We start from the raw sequence: 22050 nt of genomic DNA, 5'->3' as shown, positions 1-22050 counted from the left end.
TAGGGTCCATGGATGAAGAATAGGAAAGTAGAAGAAAAGTTGCCTGGGACTAAGTGGATGATGGGTAATGGTTGAAGGTGGGGATGACCTGATGTGTACTGTGTTTGGCACTTAGAGTTACAGGTATGTGTCTGTCCATCCAAATCTTTATGTCCAAGCCAGTGAACCTGATCTTACTAAATATTTTAACTCTCACCTTCCCCTAGTTCCTAGCTTTTTTTATTTTGCCTTGCCTTCTCAGTTCTTTTTCCACCTGTTTCCTAATTGAATGTCCTGAGTTAGAGAAGATGGAGAAGATAATGAGGCATCAGGCTGACAGAGGCTGGGCAGAAGGTCTCACCCTCAGGCTGAATTCACTTTCTTCATTGCTACCCATGGGCATATTTCCATATCTTCCAAACCCCACTTCCAGTCCTTTTTCCAGTTTTTGGCACTTGGAGCATCAAGTCCTTTTTAGGTGAACTTATCTGCTCCTAGCTGGGCATCAGGCCAGGTTGCTGCTCTCACTTCTCGTTATGTACTGCTTTTCAGCAGCATGCAGCACAATGAGAAATTGAAAGCAAAATGAATTTCTGCCATTTCAGATAAGTTTATAATCCTCCTGGTGAAATATGAAGAAATATGGCATGTGGAAAGACTTAATACTCAAAGTCAGAATCTGGGTCAAAAACGAAATAGTTTCACATTTGTAGGTAAAGTACTAATGGGGGAAGGTGCTTATCCAAAAAAAAAAAAAAAAAGAATAAAGAAAAGTCTTGCCTGGAGCAGTAAGAGGCCCACTTCCGGCTGAAGTCTTTGATTCTTGTCGCCACCCTCACTGCTGCCACGGAATTTGGGAGTTTGGGGAAATAGTCTCTGAGGAGAGTAAACTCTCCTTTAAGCTACTCTTACATGGAAAATTTAGACTCTTCTAAATCAGGGTTTCTCAGACCTGTAGGTAGAGACCTCAGTGGCCCCCACAAGAAGATTTCATGTTAAAGTGGAACTGTCTTGTGTTGAAATAGGAAACCACTACATGTATAAAAGAAGTGCCCTAAGCAGTCATTTTGAAGTCATTCATCCAGTATATTTTTAAGATCAAGCAGCTGTTAAAACTTTCATTCTGCTTGGTAAGTAGTCTAAGTTATTGAGACCACAAGGCGAATGATGTCACCATTTGGATGATGCCGAAGCAGGAACAGAGCCGGGAGAGGATATTGAAAGCCTTTGAACCACATGGTGGTGGCACCAGAGGGTGGTGACATAGATGGTATCTCATGCTGCTCCACAGTAGTTCAGTATTGGGACAATGTTGTGACCAGAGCCAAGGTATAGGCTGTCTAGATCCAGGCCACATGAGCAGTGCTGGCGTCCGGGAATGTACTGTGCGTGGGTGGTCATGCATGGGCAACATCCAGCCACTCTTGGGAGCTGGAACAAAGCTTTCAGTACCAGAGAGGAACCTAATGACTATCCGTTTAATGGCAGATCATGATTCCTGTGTTAAATCATGGCTCAAACGAGGATATCTCATAGCTAGTGGCAACTGCATCACATGGGAGATCACACCACAATTTCTAAAAATCAGCAAATGATTTGGAAAGTATTAGGATAATTTACACTACAAATTTTATCACTCTGTAAGCAATATATTAATTTATATTTCTGCCTGGTTTGTGAAATATTTTTAATATATCCTGAAGTTTTTTAAGAGACCTCTCTGTTATGTAGTCCTCTCATAGAATTTGTCTGAAAAGCTCTTACAGACCACTTATGATGGGGAGCAGAAAGAATAGAGAGATGTAAAAAATGAGGCAAGAGGAATAGGCTAGTAAGGTAGCAATGCAGGCCCATTACTGGGAGTATTTTGAAAACTTTCAGGACTTTAATTTACAAATTGAGTTCCCTTCACTTGTGTGTTTGACATGTTTTCAGGCACTTTAATCCCTTTAGCTAATGTCTTTGGCTCTTACTCCAAGAGGGAGGTTTGTAGTGGGTTTTAATTTTTTGTCTTTTTGTTTTTTGCCTTCTTTTGTCCTCTGCTAAGAGGCCCAAGAAATTAGCTGCCACCGTGAACTGTCAGATTGATATTCCACAGGTTGATATGGTGTCTGCTGAAGTTCATAGGATCTCGGGATACTCTTTGTCTGATATTAAAGCCGTAGAACCCAAGAGGGTCTTAATCTCACCCCTAGAAGTATTCTTTACTTGAAGTTGCCATTCAGCTGACTTTTGATTGGGGCATAATAAGTAAAGAGGGACCAGAGGGACCACTTTTTGTTATGCCCTTTTGCCTTGCTTATTTTCTCTTTTATTTCTTTTTTTTTTTTTTTTTTTTTTGCCTCATTTTTTCTTTTTCTTTTTTTTTTTGACCTTACCTGCAGCAAGCAGAAGTTCCCAGGCCAGGGATAGAACTCGAGCCACAGCTGTGAGAACGCCAAGTCCTTAGCCGCTAGGCCACCAGAGAATTCCACCTCATTTTTTCAGGTCAGAACAGTTTCAAGAGAAAGAGCCTCTTTCATTTGCCTGAAACTGGCAGGTTATCTGGATCTAACTTATAGAAACTTGACAGTTTGGTTCTGGTAATACTTAAGTGCTGTATGTTTACTTGGTATGCAGTTAGTATTTGTGAGATGAATGAAAGAAAAGATATCTGACACTTTCTTCTCAGTCTTTTGGTTTGTGCGATGAGCCTGGAGCCTCAGAGCAGTACAGTACAAACCTTGGGCCTCTGTCCCTCATACCTTCTCAGTCTGCTTTCTGTCTATTTGTCTGCTTTGAACATTATATATACATGAAACATGTCATCTTTTATGACCAATTTATTTAGCCTGTTTTCAGGGTTCATCCATGTTATAGCATTCTTTTTTATGGCTAATATTTTGTTTGGATGGTATAACATCACTTCATTTATCTCTTCATCAGTTGATAGACATTTGGATTGTTTATACCTTTAGCTATTATGTTAGAATCTAACATAAGTATAATGATTTACTTGCTATCCTCTCAGTGTTGGATGTTCTTTCTACAGTTGTCTCCAGTTTTATTATAAATAAGGTTATGATGAACATCTTTTTGTTTAATGCTTTTTTTTTTTTTTTTTTGATTCTGAATTAAAGCTGAATTTTCTGAGTTCCCATTATGGTGCAGTGGAAACGAATCTGACTAGTAACCGAAAGGTTTTGGGTTCGATCCCTGGGCTCACTCAGTGGGTTAAGGATCTGGAGTTGCTGTGAGCTGTGGTGTAGGTTGAAAATGTGGCTCTGATCCCACATCGCTGTGGCTGTGGTTTAGCCGGCAGCTATAACTCCGATGACCCCTAGCCTGGGAACCTCCATGTGCCATGGTATGGCCCTTAAAAAAAAAAAAAAAAAAAAAAAAAGCTGAATTTTCCAGAGTGTGTTAATGGGTCAAAGAATATAAACAGTATTAAGGCTTCTATTGATGGAGATTGCCAAATTGCCTCCTAAAAGGGCTCTGTACCAAATATGCTTTTCTGATAATATATGAGTGGCTGTTTTGCTGTACCTTTGTCAGCATTAAAATCTATATTAAATTTGATATGCGAAAACAGATTCTTGTTTTAATATGCCTTTTTTAGATGAAGTTGAACATTGTAGGAAAATGTTAACTTTCCATATTTCCCCCCTTTTCAGGGATGGGGGAATTTGTTAACCATTTCCTTTGCTCATCTTTCTTATTAGGGGTATTGTTATTTTTTATTATCAATTTATATAAACTCATATATACTAAGCATAGTAATCCTTCCATGTCATTTGTTGCAAATGTAGTTTTCCGTATTGTTTGACTTTTAATTTTAGTCTATACATACACACACACACACACACACACACACTTGGGTTTTTTTGGCTACACTCTTGGCATATAGAAGTTCCCAGGCCAGGGACTGAATCCGAGTCACAGCTGTGACCTACCCCATAGCTGCAGCAATGCCGAATCCTTAATCTACTTCACCAGGCGGGTTATTGAACCTGAGGTGCCACAGAGACAACGCTAGATCTTAACCCGCTGTGCCATAGCAGGAACTCAGACTTAATTTTTTAGTTTAAAAATCTTTTTTTTTTTTTCCCTTTTTTTTTTTTTTTTTAAGGGCTGCACCTGTGGCATATGGAAGTTCCCAGGCTAAGTGTTGAATCAGATGTACTGGTCTTAAAGGGCTATGCCTCTCTTTTTAGCCAATTCCTGAAGCTAAAAGCACCTGACAGAATCCCAGGCATCTGCTGGATGCAACCAGAGTGGTTTTCTCTTTATTGACCTGCATGATCTCCAAAGCTGGGTCCCATGAAACATTTAATACTTATTCAACTGTACAAGGAAAGTCATGCTTTTCACACTTCCACCCTGACTATGCTCACAATTTCAGAAAAGCTTTGCAGGTATCCTGTTTGGTCCAGGGCATTTACCTCCAGATTAAAAATTTTTTTTTTTTTTTTTTTTGCTTTTTAGGGCTGTACCTGCAGCATATGAAAGTTCCTAGGCTAGGGGGTCAAAGGGAACTGCAGCTGCTGGCCTACGCCACAGCCACGCCAGGCCAAATCTGATCTGTGTCTGCGACCTACACCACAGTGCACGGCAATGCTGGACCCCAACCCACTGAGCCCCAACCCATTGAGTGAGGCCAGAGATCTAACCCGCATCCTCATGGATGCTAGTCAGATTCGTTTCCACTGTGTCACAATGGGAACTCCCTAAGTCTAAAAATCTTTAATTTTGTATCCTCGTGTCCTGTGTTTGCAATTTTGCATTGACTAGTCTAATTTTGGTCCGCTGTTGCATCCTTCCTCTGAGGAAAGATACTCAAGGGAATGGTATCAGGAGTGCCTAATTGAATATTGACCTGTCTGGTTATAGCTCCCTTTCCTAGTGGTAGGGGGAATTAGCATAAGCAGTGTGTGTGTTGGGAGCGGGGGATTTATCCACCTGAAGGTAGAGGTTCCTTTCTTTCCCATGTGTACAGATTGATATCAGGTGTTTTTAGTGGCCTTAGCAAAGCTCACTAAAGAAAGGGTATCTCTGGATTTCCTATCGTGGTTCAGTGGAAACGAATCCAAGCAGTATCTATGAGGAGGTGGTTCGATCCCTGACCTCGCTCAGTCAGTGGGTCGGGGATCTGGTGTGGCTGTGGCTGTGGCACAGCTGTAGTTCCAATTTGACCCCTAGCCTGGGAACTTCCATATGCCTTGGTGTGGCCCTACAAAGCAAAAAAAAAAAAAAAAGAAAGAAAAAGAAAAAAAAAGGGTATCTCTGGTGTGTTACACCATATTCATCCTTATTCCAGCTTTTCTTATTTTCTGTTACAGACGCTGCATTCAGGTGGTACATAAACTACTTTGCTACCAGAAGAAGTGTAGAGTACGCCTGCATTATACCTGGCGGGAACTCTGGTCAGGTAACTTTCTCTTTTGAATTCATCCTCTTTTCCTATATCATTTATGACATTCTAGGCCTGGGCACAAGCTGAATTTTTTTTTTTTTTAATTTAAATTTGTTTAGGATGCTTCTGCTTTCAATATACTTTTTGTCATTTCAGCCTTGTTCTAATCCAAACTTGGGCATGTCACATGTCTCGCTTCATACTTTCTCTCTTGTTCCTTCTCCTCCCTATATCTTTTTTGTCAGCTGGCAGAAACAACTATTTCTTGAATTCCAGTGATTCTTCTTTTGCGTAAGGGTGAGGTAGGGAGAGTCAGTACAAACTTGGATTCTCCCTGGGTTCCATTTGGTAGCGGCATATGGGCTATAGGGAAGCTTCTGTGTGTTTCCTCAGGATGAGTAATCTCAGGAGGAATGTCTTAGAGAGAAAGGATGGGAAGGGGGTGGAGAGATGGGGGGAATCCTGTTCTTTATGTTACATCTGGCATTATTACTGTTTACAGACAGTGTCAGTTGTACCACTCCCCCTGTGCCAGAGACAAAAACAGCAAATTACAGTATTTACTTTTGTCTTTGTATCCATTTGGTAGCCGAGTAAAGTCACTGCCACCCCTGCAGGCGGGAAGTGGCTCTTCTCTAAGGGTACAATTAATACTGGCTTGCCACCCCTTTCTTTTGTGCAACTAAATTGGAGGTTTCAGGCAATCAGAGGAGACATGTTTCCTGAGGCATTTGCTTGCTGATTGGTCCTTTGGCTTTTGTGACCTGATGGTACAATAAAGTCTTCTCCAGATGATTATAGTGATGAATTGTTGCCCCACCCTTGGGAGAGCTTCTCTGTATTCTGAGCAGAGGAGGGTGTCTTAGTGTCAGAGGCTTTATGAGAAACGGGCCAGTAACCCTGCCCTCTTCCATGGAATTAATCTCACTTGTTGTGACACACGGTTTCCTCCCAACCCAATTTGGCTTTCTAAATTTAGCCCTTCATAATGGGAAGTAGAGATCTTTAATTAATGGATTAGCAAGTTCTTTGCAGTGACTGCCTATGGTGGTGAAGGGAGAGGAGGAGAAAAACACTAAGTGGCAATAGTGGCATTTTGATATTTTAGGAGAAAAGAGTGTGATTATGTGAGAGCTAGAAATGGAGGGAATGTCAGAAGAGCCAAAGAGAGATCAAAAGAGATTGAAATGAATAAAGGTAGTAGAATTTCTTAGGCAGGAAATGATTTTTAACATAAAGGACTGTTTGGTTGCCTACAGATAGTTACATGACTATTAGTCTCTAGAAATTTAGGGTTGAAGAGATAACGCAAAGATGATGCAAATCTCTGGAAGCTTGTATAATTTTAGGACTTGAAACAAGTACAAATGGTTTATGGCTCTAACGGGGATGACGTTATACATTACAGTGCTAAAGAGGTGGTAGTAGTAATTTCTGCCTGCCTTTGATTCTCTTCTGGTTTTATTTTCTATTTTATTCTCTTTTCTTTCCTTCCTAACCTGGCCATCCTGTCTCTGGCTGCTAGGATCTCTCTGGCTTTTCTCCTGTCCTCATCATCTGTTGTCCTGTTCCATTGCCTGTTCCATTGCCTTCTACTGTTCCTTCTGATCTGTCTCCCTGGGGCCCAGGGCTCCCCATTATTCTCCTACTTCCACCTTGTATCCTGTCCTTTCTGCTATTATTGTCATACATTTTACTTTTATATATGTTATAAACCTACAAATCACTGCAGTCATTTTTATTTAAAGAAGCAATTATCTTTTAAAGAGATAAAAAGTGTCTATTTATTTTTTTCTGGATCTTAGCTTTCCCCATTCTGGCTAGGAAACTTTGAGGCAGAAGACCATTCTTTATACTGTGTTGGTCAGTTGACTCTTTCTTTGAGTACTTTATGTCATGTTCAGCTCTGTTTATAATTATTTGCTATCTCAGGACTGATTAATTGGCATTCTAAGGCCCTTGATAGGTTCAGAGGAGGTTTGTATGATTGTCATGAGTGAGGCCTGGATGGCTGTTTGCTCTGAAGGGAGAGGCATTTGTACTAGAATTCTCTGCCAGGTGAGGTTAGCTACTTTTCCTTTGTAGACTGGATTAGCCCTCCTGGAACCCTGGTCCCCTGTGTTTATACATGAAGTATATACAGTGAGATGCAGAGCAGCAGGTGTTAAGGAAAGCTGCAAAATATTACACTACATCTGATGTATCAGAGCCCATAATGTATAATATTGCAATCAGTGAATATAAATGTGGCTGTTGTGGATCCGCCTACTCCTCGGCTGGTACTACCCCTCACATGTAGTATACCTGTGTTTTCACTCTTTTTTTTTTTTTTTTTTTTTTTGCCTTCTAGACTTATGGATCTGAGGGACATGTGTGAACTCATTGTGGCAAATATGCTTATGTGTATAGATGCCTGCCCATACATGTGCCGCAACGTTTAGTTGAATTTTATTTATAAATCAGATGATACAGCATGTGTTGTTAGCTCAGACACACGGGAGACCTAGGGCGTCTAGGCCTATTGTCTAGGGTGCAAATGCCTTTTGTCATTTGGCTTGTTAATGATGGCCATTCTGACTGGTGTGAAGTGGTACCTCTTGTAGTTTTGATTTGCATTTCTCTAATAATTAGTGATGTTGAGCGCTTTTTCATGTGCTTGTTGACCATCCCTTTTGTCATTTGGGATGGGGGTATTTGGTCTCACTGTGCTTCAAGTGGTGATTTTTATGCTTACATTGTTTGACTGCAGTAGCTCTTTGTTATTGGGGCGATAGCTAGAGGTCCCCCTTCAGATTCCTGTAGGGAATTTTCAGGCTTGGTTTTATGGTTGAGGAAGAGCCAGCTATATTAGTTGGGGATTTAATCCTGCCTGATAGGTTGGTTTTACAGATATAATCCCTGACCTGTTCCCTATTGCCACTGTCTATTTATATGATGCCTGTCACTGTGGCATCTAAGTATGTGCAGAAATATATTTAGGCTAACCTCAACTTGAATATGGAAAGGAAGAAGTCCTGCCTTTCTCATTGCCTTCTTTGCAGTAGTCATTATTTTCTACCAAATTATGGAATGATCAAAAGCTTTTTTCTCTGACCTCTAGGCTACCCAGATATCCTATTTTGAGTAACAGGTTAGCTCTTGAAACTTTTCTCTGATAAAGATAGAAAACTGGGTTTTAGGGTAAGATCTTAGTGAAATATTTCCTTACCTTTGAGAATATAATGAAAGATATGATCTTTGCATCCAGAAAAATGTTCATTTGCACATAAGCATTTTGCATATAATTTCAAAGAGTTGTGTACCTTCGGAAGCCCATCCATGATCCCATGTTAAGAATCCCTGTCTTAACTTTAGGTTCCATGGCCTCCCAGTTCTGTTTTCACAGAACATCTTAGTGTCTGGTTAAATAGTTTTTCTTTATTTACTGATTGTACTGCATTCCTCCTGGAAACTTTAGCTTAGTAATTTCTCTGAACTTCTTGAGGCTAAAGACCATGTTGGTCACTGTGTTTTGTTTCTTGTGTCTTCTTACAGAATTTTGGGCTTCTCTTTTAACATATCGCACTGTTTTACTATGTTTGCGTATGTCTGAATGATTTGTTTAAGTATCTGTCTTTCCTTCTAAAAAACTTCCTGGCTTGTGTTTCCATCATTGTTTTATCCCTGGCACACTACTTGGCTTGTAATAGGGCCTAAAGAAAACATTTGAATGAATAAATAAATGGATGATTGGGTATGTAGAATTTCCATTAATGATGAATCAGCATTCTCTTGAAGCAGCATAATGTCGACCTCAAAATAATACTCATAGTATTAAGATGTTTGTTGTCATATTTCTTTTGAGCTGACTACATCACCTTTTATTTGAGTTGTTGACATGAAAGGGAGTGAAAGGTGGGTGGTTTCTCTTTCCTTTGTCTCTTTTTTCCTTACCTACAGATACATGGATTGCTTTTAACCAGGTAAAAATGGAAACTTAGATGATTTCTAAGCCATTGACCAAAGAATGAGCAGAATGTTTAGAGAAATGCATGTAGTTGTTGGAGAGGGAAATACTTGAACAGAGCTTCATGGAGTCAGCTTATTTTACTTCCATTGCAACCAGAAGGGGCACAGGGGAGGCAGTCTGCATTTAAATAAGGTAGCTTTCCACCCTGTGAAAACATGGGTGATTTAAAGGCAGGTTTGTATTGGCATTTTATATTTGACATTTATCTATGGCCCACAGTCCTTCTTACCCTTTCACTCTGCCCCATCCCTGGGTGATAAGTCATTACTTTCATCACCATTTGTTGGAGAATTGAGTAGAAGTATAGAAGGATAAGCGACTTGCTAAGGATCACAGATCCAGACACTGAACAGAGTCATGATTAGAACTTAGAGTTCCTGACTCCTGTGCTCAGATCACTAGGCAACATTTGCCTCCCTGCAGGAAGAGAGGCCCCTAAAGCCCCCAAAACAATCTGTTCAGCTTCACTGTGCTAAATAGCATCCAAAACATTCACAGCTTTGTGAAAAAGAGAGAAATTGTACATGGCCTGACCTTTCAGATACCTATTGGGAAAAATAGAAAACCCGGAGAGTGTCACAGCTTCCTGGATCCAGCTGGCATTCTCATCACTGATAGAAGCCTATGACTTCATGGTTAGGCACACCTTGAGATTGTGAATTGAGAGTCTTTCATTGGGAGCTTGTTACACTGTAGGTGTTGTCATAGAGGACTGAAAATTTTCAAGAGAAAAGACTGATCTGAGCCATAGGTTTATTTGGCAGTTCTTATATAGATTTAGCTTTGACAGTTTGGCAGCCCCTTCCTGATTTTGGAAAACTGTGCTTTGAAAAAAAAATTTTTGTCCGCTACCTCAACGTGCAGAAATTCCTGGTCAGGGATCAAACCTGAGCCACACCAGTGACAATGCCAAATCTTTAACCCCTAGGCCACCAGGGAACCCCATGTCCTTTGAATTTTTAACTGTCTGCTTTTTTTAGTTTAGTTTCATTTTTAAACTTTTTATTTTGATATAATTATAGACTCACAGGAAGTTGCAAAAATAGTACAGAGAGTTCTTGTACCCTTTACCCAGCTTCCTTCCTCCAAGGGTGACATCTTATATAACTCTACAATATTGCTTCTTTTAGTTTTGAAGAGGGTATCTAGGTGGAAAAGAGCAGTAAACAGCTAGAGTCTATGGGAAAAAGAATTTTGGCAGCTGTTATTGCTGTTTTGTTCTTAGAATTGCTTTTTAAATTGTTCTTCCTCTTCCCCCTAAATTTTCTCTGATTTAGGGGAATGTGTTACAAGATGTGTTCTAGGCTTGATGTGCCTAATTAAGACTGCCCTAACTTCCATGCAAAAATATGGCTGCTCCTTTCTTCTGTGAATAATCAATTCCTCTCAAAGTTAGAATGTTCTGATATAGGGACATTAGAAGGTATTTCTTTCTTTTCATAATTTTGTTATGAAAGATTCTCTACAGCAGTGTACAAAGCCCCAGGACTAAAAAAGAATCCCAGGAATCTCTTTTTTCCTTCAAATCACCACATTTGGCTAAATCCAAAATTTATACTATTTTGAACCTTACTCTCAGAAACTTGGCAGAAGCAAAAGATAAGAATTTCTAACAAGTTTAGCCTGTTAGAGGGAGAAAAAGATTCTCACCTAAAAACCCCTTAAAAGAGTGATAAATCTCTGTGGTTTTTTTTTTTTTTTTTTTTTTTTCCTGCACATGAAAGCACTTCCTATCCAGAGAAATGTCAACTCTCGTAGGCCCATTAGCATCTTGTCAACTAAAAGAGGCAGAGGAAGGAGTAGCTGTGCTTTTGTTGCTCTGCCTATACTGGTTGTTTAGGAAAGTATCATTTGGTTTCATTAGGTGTCATCGTTTCCTGGATCTCACGTGAGTAGGACAAGCCTGTTAGTGGTTTTTTTCTCATTTTGGCAGAAAGTAAGTTCTTGGTTCTATATCAGATGGCTCCACTGAGACATGGTCTCATTGACTATTAGATTTCTTTCGGGGTAATTTTGACTATCTTTTTTTTTTTTTTTTTTTTTTTTTGACTTTTTAGGGCCATACTTGTAGCATATGGAAGTTCCCAGGCTAGGGGTCCAGTTGGAGCTGCAGCTGCTGGCCTATGCCACAGCCTCAGCAACACGGGATCTGAGCCACATCTGTGACCTACACCACAGCTCAACAACAACACTGGATACTTAACCCACTGAGCAAGCTGAGGGATCGAACCTGCGTCCTCATGGGTAGTAGTCGGGTTTGTTACCCCTGAGCCACGATGGGAACTTGACTCTCTTTTAGGGTGGCAATGTTGGAAGAAATGACCAGTGTTGGTATAGAGCCCTAAAATAATGCAGTGGCTTCTAAGCATGTTTAGTTTGAGGCGACTGCACAGGAATGAGGTGTATGGAATCTTGCATTTCTAAGTTCCATACGGGAACTTTCACATAAAAACTCATTTTCATAATAAAGGAGAGGGTAGGGGGTAACTATGAGGATTGCACTGTCCCTTAGTAAATGAGGAATTGAAAATAGTTGAGAATTTTATTTTCTCTTTTAGCAGATACACTTCAACATCAAGGAAAATGGTAAGACAGATACTAACTTCCATTTAAAGAAAGGATCTGTTCTTTTTTCTGGTTCACCTAGAGGGGTGTGGAGCCTTTAGACAGTGCAGTCTGTTGATGTACTGACTTTTTATTGTGCTAAAATGTACATAATATTAAATTTACCATCTTAACCACTTTTAAATGTATGTTCAGTGGTATTAAATACATTCACACTGTTGGCAGCCATCACCACCATTGTTTCCTACAACTCTTTTCATTGTATAAAACTGAAACTCTTCCTCTTTCCTCCCAGCCCCTGGCAACCTCCATTTTATCGTCTGTCTTTATGATTTTGACTATTCTAAAAGTACCCTATGTAAGTGGAATCATATAGTATTTCTCTTTTTGCCACTGGCTTATTTCACTCATAATGTCCTTAAGAGTCAAAAAATCAGGTTCTCCCCCTTCCTGCAGTTTGCATTTTTTTTTAAATTTTTTGTTTATTGTTTTTGTTTTTTATTATAGGCTCTGTGTTGACAATCAGCCTGAGGTATAAACCTCATATCTTCTTCGGTCTCTTCTCAGTCTGTTCTTGGGCATGTGCAGTCACTCTCTAATTTTTTCTGTATGTGCAGTTGTTTTTGAATCTGTAGCGAGGTGGGTTAGGAATCTTGACTATAGCAGCTCAGGTTGCTGTGGAGGCAGGGTTCAATCTCCAGCCCAGTGCAGTGGGTTAATGGATTCAGTGTTGCTACAGCTGTGGGTGTGGCCATTAAAAAAGAAAGAAAATGAATGCTTTTGCTTTTAATGTCTGGCTCCCGGAAGAGGAAAAGCAAAAAATGAAGGTGGGGAGAAAGAGGTACTGGCGCTTTAAATCTAAAAGTCATTTATCTGGAGGGGGAAGGACTTGCAACAATGAGGGGAAGCACAACAAAAATGGCTGCCCACTTCTTTGCCCTTCTGTGATTAGAAGCAGCGATCAGTGATCAGAAAACAGATCCCCAATATTTGGAAGACAGCCCTTTTTGCCCACCTTAGCTCCCACAAGCTACGTGCACCCTTGCTTCAGAAACAAGTGCACAGCTGCTAACAGAGGCCTGGGGATTGGGGGATTGGTAGCTGCTAATGTGCTAAGAATTGAAATTGACCAAATGAACCAAATTAACCATTCAAGTTTTGGAAGTTGCAAACCGTCATTAGAGTGCAGAGTTCTAAAATAGTTACATCAGACAGATTCTGCCAGTGCAGTTATTGTCTAGGTGGAGAGAGAAATTCCCGTTGTTTCCTACTCTTCCCAGAATCCTCCCACTGGATATACTGACTTTTGTGCTCTTTTCACCTGGAGAGGCTCATAGCACACAACCAAAGCCATTTCATTTTCTCGTTAGATTCACTGTTTCAGTGAGGTGCTTGGGTTTGCACCCAAGCCACCTGTATTCTGAGAAGCCACCTAGTGTATTTTTAAATTATTCTACTGATAAGTGTTGGTTTCTAAGTCCTTCCTGTACCACTTTGCTGATTGACAGTGAGCTTGCTGATTGCTGGCAATGCCCCTAGGTAATTGGTGATTTTGTCCAGAGATGCTAGAATTGGCTAGAGTTTATAGTGCCTCTGGGGTTTAGAGGCATTGGCTTGTTACACTAGTGCTATTTCTAGCCTGTCCTTTGAGTTCTGCTTTTCTTCTAAGCAAGTGAGGTGCTAATATTTTTCTACTATCAGTTACTGTGAAATTATCCATTTCCCCTAATGATTGGGTTTTGACTTGGGATCTGTGACATCTCATACTAGCTCAATGTCGGGCCACAAAATAGGGCCTGGCTGAGTCTTGTCTTTGCTTTCTCTTTCTCTTCGTAGCATGTAGAAGCTGTTCAAACAGACAGCTTTCTCTGACCTGATTCTTTGGAGACATTTATTTGTGCTCTGCTGGAGGCTCTCTGTCTCCTTCCTGTTTTAATCTTATTTAAATGTCATTCACTTGGTTTTGTAATTAAAACTCCCCTTTGCTTCTCTGAGGCAGGCTCTGAGCTACCACTTAATTGTGTCTTCCTTTTGTTGGCTTGTTCCTCATTGCACCTGGTTTACCTCAATGTGGGGAACAGGTTTTAGTTCTGGAGAAATTCCCATAGCCAGTAATTCATTCTACTCTTCTACATGGCAACACAGTTTGCTGCTTGTTACCTTCTTTTCCTCCCCTTGAATTCAAAGCAGGATAGGAAAAAGTCTGGGAGACTTCTCATTGTGTAGGTACATCAATGCTAGGAACAGCTCTGCCAACAATGTTCCTTGTGGAGTAAGGGGGACCTGTGTAAGGCAGCATGATTCTCAGGTGGATGGGAATTCACTTGGGACTCGGAACCATCAGGGTATGCATTCCTGGCTCAGCTTCCCGGAACCTGCACACTGTCCTTTTTTTTTTTTTTTTTTTTTTTTTGTCTTTTTTTGCTATTTCTTGGGCCGCTCCTGTGGCATATGGAGGGATCCGAGCCGCGTCTGCAACCTACACCACAGCTCCCGGCAGCGCCGGATCGGATCGTTAACCCACTAAGCAAGGGCAGGGACTGAACCCGAAACCTCATGGTTCCTAGTCAGATTTGTTAACCACTGCCCCACGACGGGAACTCCTGCACACTGTCCTTTATTCCACTTGTGTCTACATACAGAATAGTCAGAACTTATGTACATTGCTGCCATATTTAATGCGTGAGAGTCTCCAAGGAAAGGAGCCGAGACTAAAGCTAAATAGGAGCCTGACACTTGCCTCTAGTACTAGAGTCAAGAGAGGCAGCAGTTGCAGCCAATTCGTAGTTTTTGTTTGATTGTTTTTATAGCTGCATTTGCAATATATGGAAGTTCCTAGGCTAGGAGTGGAATTAGAGCGGCAGCTGAGGCCTATGCCACCGCCACGGCAAAACTGGATCCGAGTCGCATCTGCGATCTGTGCTGCAGACGTGCACTGTAGCTTGCAGCAACACTGGATCCTTAACCCATTGAGTGAGGTCAGGGAGCGAACCCACATCCTCATGGAGACTATGTCAGGTCCTTAACCCACTGAATTACAATGGGAACTCCCAATGTGTAGTTCTTGAGAGAGAACCAAGAAACTAAGTTTTCAAAGTGCCTGGTAGAAAAGACTTTCCAGTGAAGGAATAAGTGTGTATGGACCACCCAGTTCCCTACAACTTAAACATTGTATGTGTACTGTAATACCTCAAATAGTGCACTGATATAACTTCTCTATTTTTTTTAATTTTTATTTTTTAGTAGAAATAGAAAAGATTAAGAGTCAAACCCAAAGTCCCCAAGGATTTCCTACAGTATTATTAGTATATCTGACTCTTAAACATTCGAGTGCTGACACCCCTACCCCTGCTCCCTGACCCCTGTCAAAAATCTGTCTGTAACTTTATACTTGGCCCTTCCTATCCATAGTCTTGCATTTGTGGATTCAACCAACCACTGATTGTGTAGTACTATAGTATGCATTTATTTTAAAAAATCCAAATGGGAGTTCTCTGTGGCTCAGCATGTTAAGGATCTGGCATTGTCACTCTGGTGGCTTGGGTCCCTGTTATGGCGTGCGTTTGATCCCTGGCTGAGGAACTTCCATATGCTGTGGGTATGGACAAAAAGTAATTAAAAAAAAATCCAATTATAGGTGGACATGCACAGTTCAAATTCCTGTTTTTCAAAGGTCAGCTGTTGTTTGGTGTGTTATTAGCTTTGATTATAAACTTTATTATTCTGAAGACTGCCACAGTATTGTCTTGAAGTCTGTCCAGGGTTTTGCTTTGAATTTGCATTCCTGCCCAAGAGTCCATGGCTTTCTGCTGATTGAGTATATTTGGCTTCTTTTTTCCTCATCAAAAGGGAAACACCTTTGTATGTTTGGCTTATACTCAGTACTGTGTACCATGATGTAAATTTCAGCTCATCACTTATACTGCTGATGGATTCCATCAATCTGTTCCTCTGTCAATGGATTCTTGTATTGTTTCCACCTTTTGGCTATTGTGAATAATGCTTTTGTGAACACAGGTGCACATACACTTGAGACCTTACTTTCAACTTCTTGTTTTTGAGAGTGTTCAGGTTAAAGTGTCCTAGGTCAGGAGTGAAATCCTGATACATTTGCAAGAGAGATGGACTTGAACTTACAGGATTTTCCTATTGGTCACTTGGATATTTGAGGGCCTGGCTAGTGGTGTTCTGATTAAAGTTATGGTTTTGGGTGGCAAATATAGGTATTGGCCCTGGATAGCTTGCTCCCCCAACCTCAACAAATGTTTCTTTAATTGAAGTTTGGGAAGAACCAGTACAGTTTCATAGACCTCAGCAGGGGGAGTTTATGGACCTTCTTCCTGGTATGTTGCCCTTAATGCAATTTAGCTTCAACCAACTGTGTGGCTTTGGGTTACTTATTTAATCCTTTTGAATTTCAATTTTGTCATAATGTAATTTGAGGCGAATAATACCTATTTCATTGGATAGTTAATAGGACACGGGTTTGATCCCTGGCCTTGCTCAGTGGGTTAAGGATCCAGTGTTGCCATGAGCTGTGGTGTAGGTCACAGATGCACCTTGGATCCAGCATTGTTGTGGCTGTGGCATAGGCTGGCTGCTTCAGGTCTGATTCGACCCCTAGCCCGAAACCTACATATGCCAAGGGTGTGGCCCTAAAAAGACAAATAAAAAAGAAAGTATCCTGCCCCTCTTATCTTCACAATGACTACAACATGTATTGTACTTGATACCAATCACTTATAGACATTACTAATTAACAATACTATGTTTATACAACCAACCCATTATCTTTTGTAGTTATTTTAACTCTTCTCTCTGTGTACTGTTAATTTGTGACTGTCCTTGGAATAGTTTGGCCGGTCATGTGCCCATATGGTACCAAGTGGATAAGTGGATCAAGGGCAGTTTTCTAAAAATGTGTGTGTGTGTGTGAAGAGTGGTGAGCCAGGAGCCAGCAAGCATGAGGTCTTTGCTACTTGTGTGTTGGCACTGAGATCCTGAGAACCAGTTATCTGCTGCCCTTGAGCCTGCCCCTGGCCTAAGACTATTCTCTGGCCTGTGATTAAATCCTGTTTGTAGTGCTATACTGAAATAGCTTATGAGTAAGCCTGGCTATTAATTGTTTATACTCATGATTTTTGTTTCAGTTCTGATTTTCCATAAATAAAGGAGATTTTGGCTCCCTTTGAAGTCCAGATTCTATATTCCATATTCGATCATATTCCACATAATTTGAAAGAAGCAACCCTAAGTAAGAGAAATAGGAACAGTTTAGTTGACATTTATTGCTGTTATTTTTAAAAGATACTAGAGAGGAAGAAGAAACAGAAAGGGAGATAGAGGTTTGTGAAAGTTGAGATTTAAAGAAGAGATAAGGCGTTCCCATTGTGATAGCAGAAACAAATCTGACTAGGAACTGTGAGGTTGCAGGTTCGATCCTTGGCCTCAGTCAGTGAGTTAAAGATCTGGTGTTGCCATGAGCCATGGTGTAAGTCGCAGATGTGGCTTGGATCTGGCGTTGTTGTGGCTGTGTGTAGGCTGGTGGCTGCAGCTCTGATTAAACCCCTAGCCTACGAACCTTCATATGCTGTGGGTGCAATCCTAAAAAGGACAAAAGACAAAAATAAATAAATAAATAAAATAAAAAAGAGAGATAAGAGCAGATATAGAAGGCCTGCTGAGGCGGTTTATGCTGAGAAAAGCTCCTGAGAGCTTTTTAGTGTTGAGACTAAGTAGAAGAAAGGTAATGATGAGATATTAAACATCTGTACTTGGAGTTCCCACTGTGGTGCAATGGGTTAAGAATCGGGTTCAACCTCTGGCCGGGGAACTTCCATATGACTTGGGTGTGGCTGTAAAAAAAACAAAACAGGAGTTCCCGTCGTGGCGCAGTGGTTAACGAATCCGACTAGGAACCATGAGGTTGTGGGTTCGATCCCTGCCCTTGCTCAGTGGGTTAAGGATCCGGCGTTGCCGTGAGCTGTGGTGTAGGTTGTAGACGTGGCTCAGATCCCGAGTTGCTATGGTTCTGGCATAGGCTGGCAGCTACAGCTCCGATTAGACCCCTAGCCTGGGAAACTCCATATGCCGCGGGAGCGGCCCAAGAAATAGCAAAAAGACAAAAAACAAAAAACAAAAAAAAACCAAACCAAAACAAAACAAAACAAAAATAAGGGAGTTCCTGTTGTGATTCAAAAGTAACAACTATCGTCCATGAGGACGCAGGTTGGACCTCTGGCCTCGCTCAGTTGCCATGAGCAGTGGTGTAGGTTGCAGACAAGGCTTGAAGCTGGCGTTGCTATTGCTGTGGTGTAGGCCAGCAGCTGTAGCTCCGATTTGACTCCTAGCATGGTGTTGCGGGTGTGGCCCTAAAAAGACAAAAGACAAAAACAAAAAACCCATCTGTACTCTAATAAGTAGCTGAGGACCAAAAGAAGGTGACCAAATATGTGAAAATAACCTTGGAGTAGCCAGTAGGTGGGGAAAGTTATAAACCACACAGAGTCTAGACAAGTGTTGGTAACAATATAGTCAGCAAGTTGAAGGGTACCATTTATATGTAAGCTTCCTTCCTGTTAACATTTGACTGTATCTGGCCCCTTTATTTGTTTAATCTTATCTTAATGGAATGGTAGAATGAACACTAAATAGGAGACCAGGTTCTAGTTCCTGCTTAGTCACTAACTAGTTGGAATGGTGGTGGTCATGGTGGGATGTTTTTGAATCCATAAATAAGGGAATTGGATTAAATGGGCCCTTAGGTCCATTAGCTCGAAAACTCTGTAATTGGCTTGTTGAAGCCTCACAGACTTTGAACTCCCATCATATTGGGTCAGAGGATAGAAGACAATGTGTGTGCTGTGTGTATAGCCCCCAGAAAAATTGATAGAATGAGTGTGAAGTTGGAGCCAGATATTGGAGGAAAAAAAGCACTGTTTTATGGGATATTTAGGGCATTCCCTCTTGAAGAGGAATTGTGGTCCTTGTTGTCAGTAGCTTGTGGGAGCCAATTTTAAGGTTGCTTTGTTCATTTTAGCTGCCTATTAAATTTCCTCTGGAGAATGATGACTTCCAGGGAAGAAAACCCTGGCTTTTTCAGAGGGTAGGGAGGTCTGACCTGAATTGTCAGGGTCAGAATGCAGGTTTCCCCTGACACTGACTCTCAGAATATTGCAGTGCTGGACTCCCCTTATCAATACTATTCGGCTCTGCTGATGTCTGTGGCACTTGGGACACAAGCCACCTCTTGGCCTGTGCCAGAACTGCTCTCTCCCTCCCCTCAGATTTATCACTTTGTCATCCCTGACTCTGAATCCCAGAGATCAAGATTAGTTGTAGTCCAGCAGAGGAGCAATAAATCATTGCTCTCATTTCTTTCCTCCAGGTTTTCTGCCCCTTAATTACCACATAACCACTGCTGAGGCTGCGTCTTTGTGCTATATGTGCCGGGGACAAAAGCCCTTGTTGACTGGATGTGCAAAAGCAGCTTTGTCTCTAGCCATTATGTTTTGCTTACTGCCACACGTGTTACCCATCCTTTTCTCCTGTCTCCTGTGAGTTTATAGAGTCTTATTGTCAGGTGATGTATCCATTAACAGGGCTTATCTAAACTCAGGTTAAGGGTTGGAGTGGGCAGCCCTCACTCATTAAAGAGAGAGATCTGGGCTGGGTTAGTCATTTTTATGTGGATTTTCGCTAGTCTCCTTCATTCTCTGAGCTCCTGGTAGGAGCTAAGCAGGTTGTGTGATCCAGAACGAGCTCCCATGGAGCTTTTCTGGGGTCCAGTCCAATAGATCACTTGTTAACAGACAACATCAAAAGGGCCAGCTGCCTGTCATTTGCCTTTGCATTATGAAACCTCAGAGAACTTGAGTCAGGGTGGAGAGTTTATAAATGAGGATAGTGTAGATTCTGGCTTTAGAAACAGAATGTAGACAAGCTCTTGAACTTTGCCTTGCCTGCTGTTTCTTTACTATACCTGTGCTTTTAGAGGATTGAGAGTAAGGGGTGTTGTGTGGCAGGCAAGTGTCTGGAGAGACTTACTTGTACTCATCATTTCCTGCTGTTTCAAATAAAAACTCACGTCTCTTTTCTAAGCGTGGTAAACTTCACAGAAAGTCAGACAGCATGGGAGAATGAACTTCTTTGCCAGCAAAGAAGCAGATATGGTCTTAGGAAAGAAGAGGTCAAGCCTTTTTTGTGTCTGTGGGAGTAGGGAGGGTTGAAGGGGAGAAGACAAAGGGACCATCAATTACTTGCAGCTTCTGAATCCCTTCTTTATAGTTCCCCATGAAGCAGGGAAGATAGGTACAGGGACAGTAGTCATGATGGGTACAGAATTTATTTTACGGTCTTGGATAAAAGAGTATAAGGCAACTGGTCATTTATTTTATGTGTAATATTTGTTTGCACACATGTCTGCACTATTAACCTAGGAACTTGGCAGTCAATAACCGAGATTGCTTAGGTTTTAGCACTCTCTGTCCTCATTAAAAATTACCAGGCAGAGAGCAGACCTCTTCAGTAATTGTTGTCACAGTCTAGAGAGGACAGAGCAAGCTACACTTTTGTTGGAGTAGTTAGAACATTTAAGGGCCTTTTTTAAATTTCATGAGCTCTCTTCTTATCCAGAGCTAAGGCAGTAGGTTTTACAGTATAGCTGGCACATCTGTTTGACCAGTTAGAATTGAAAAATGTCCTTCTTAGCTATAATATTTGAAACAGATACATAGCCAAAACTTGATGATGTGGGATGTAGCAGCCTAGGGTGAAAAGGGGACACTCCTTATTTTGACCAATAAACCGATCAAATTTGGTGAGGAAATGACTGTGCGGGAGTAAATTTGGAACACTAAAATGCCTGTTTTACAGTCAGATTTTTGTGCTTAATTTCTATTTAAGAAGTGGCAAAAAGTAACTTTTTAGTAACTTTTAATTGGCAGATAAACAGAAGGTCAATGCTTTCTTCAAATACACCTACTTTGGCTGCTTTGAAAATCCTTAGGGAGTTCCTAGTGTGGCTCAGCAAATTAAGGACTGGACGTTGTCTCCATGAACATGCAGTTTCGATCCCTGGCCTCGCTAAGGGGGTTAAGGATCTGGCGTTACTGCAAGCTGCGATGTAGCTCTGATTTGACCCCTAGCCTGGGAACTTCCATATGCCGAAGGTGTGGCAGTAAAAAGAAAAAAAAAGTCCTTAATAGCTGTGATATACTCATTCTAACCCGGCCTGAATTTCTCTGGAGCTAGTCTACTTTCATTGTTTTCATTTAACTTTATTGATTATGCTTTGAATGTCTTATTGATGCCTTTCTTTTTTTTTTTTTTTTTTCTCTTTTAAGCCTTGATAAATTTGCTGAAGTTCCTTATGTCAAATGAGACTGTACTTTTGGCCAAACACAACATTTTTACATTAGCCCTTATGGTGAGTAGCAAAAAAATACTTATTTTTTTTCAGAAGCCATGCCCTAAGGCAGAAGTGGGCTGAGTTGAGACAGGGGCTGGTGTTCACAAGTGATTAAGCCTTGGGGGAACCAGGCCTTTATTTTTCCCTGTAGATCAGAATCTCTATACGGGTGTTCCCCACCTTCACCTATGTCTTTAAAGAACCTGGGACTCTTTCATAAGAGCGTATTGGCTGGTAGGAGGAAGGTGCAGGTCAGATATCTGTGTGTGAATAGTAAACCTTGGTCCCAGTTGAGAAACTCTATTAGACGACTATAGACTATTTGTTGGTACATAGCAAAACCTCTAGAGATGTCCCAGCCAGGTGAGTGGTTCCATCATGGCTGCACTTGGTTTCTGAGGGACATTCCAGATGCCTCCTTATCTGACTGGTTATTTAGGGTAGAAGGAGGGCATTTTGCCTTCTGACTGTCTTCTTAGGATGGTCCCAGTATGTTCATAAATGTTTAATATGTAGGGAGTTCCTGTTGTGGCACAGTGGGAATGACCCCCAACTAGTATCCATGAGGATGTGGGTTCGATCCTTGGCCTCAATTAGTGTGTCAGGGATCCGGTGTTTGCAGTGAGCTTGGTGTAGGTCGCAGATACGGTTTGGATCCTGTGTTGCTGTGGCTGTGGTATAGGCTGGCAGCTG

At 41.2% G+C, this 22050-nt stretch overlaps 1 protein-coding gene across 3 annotated transcripts in view; it reads left to right on the top strand.

The window, feature by feature from the left end:
• C14H10orf76 (chromosome 14 C10orf76 homolog) overlaps nucleotides 1–22050 on the top strand; it is a 195711-nt gene that overhangs the window by 61199 nt on the left and 112462 nt on the right. For all 3 annotated transcript variants that reach the window (XR_002338442.1, XM_021072731.1, XM_021072732.1), the window contains 2 exons: nucleotides 5301–5389; nucleotides 21293–21375. Coding sequence is in view for 2 of the 3 variants with exons in the window: in XM_021072731.1 (XP_020928390.1) it covers nucleotides 5301–5389; nucleotides 21293–21375 (172 nt within the window). In the remaining variant the exon portion in view is untranslated. The remainder of the gene's footprint in view (nucleotides 1–5300; nucleotides 5390–21292; nucleotides 21376–22050) is intronic.

Source organism: Sus scrofa, chromosome 14, assembly GCF_000003025.6.
Source record: "Sus scrofa isolate TJ Tabasco breed Duroc chromosome 14, Sscrofa11.1, whole genome shotgun sequence".
NCBI lineage: Eukaryota > Metazoa > Chordata > Mammalia > Artiodactyla > Suidae > Sus > Sus scrofa.
The sequence above is the reverse complement of the archived record's forward strand: the minus strand, read 5'-3'. Positions and strand labels throughout refer to the sequence as shown.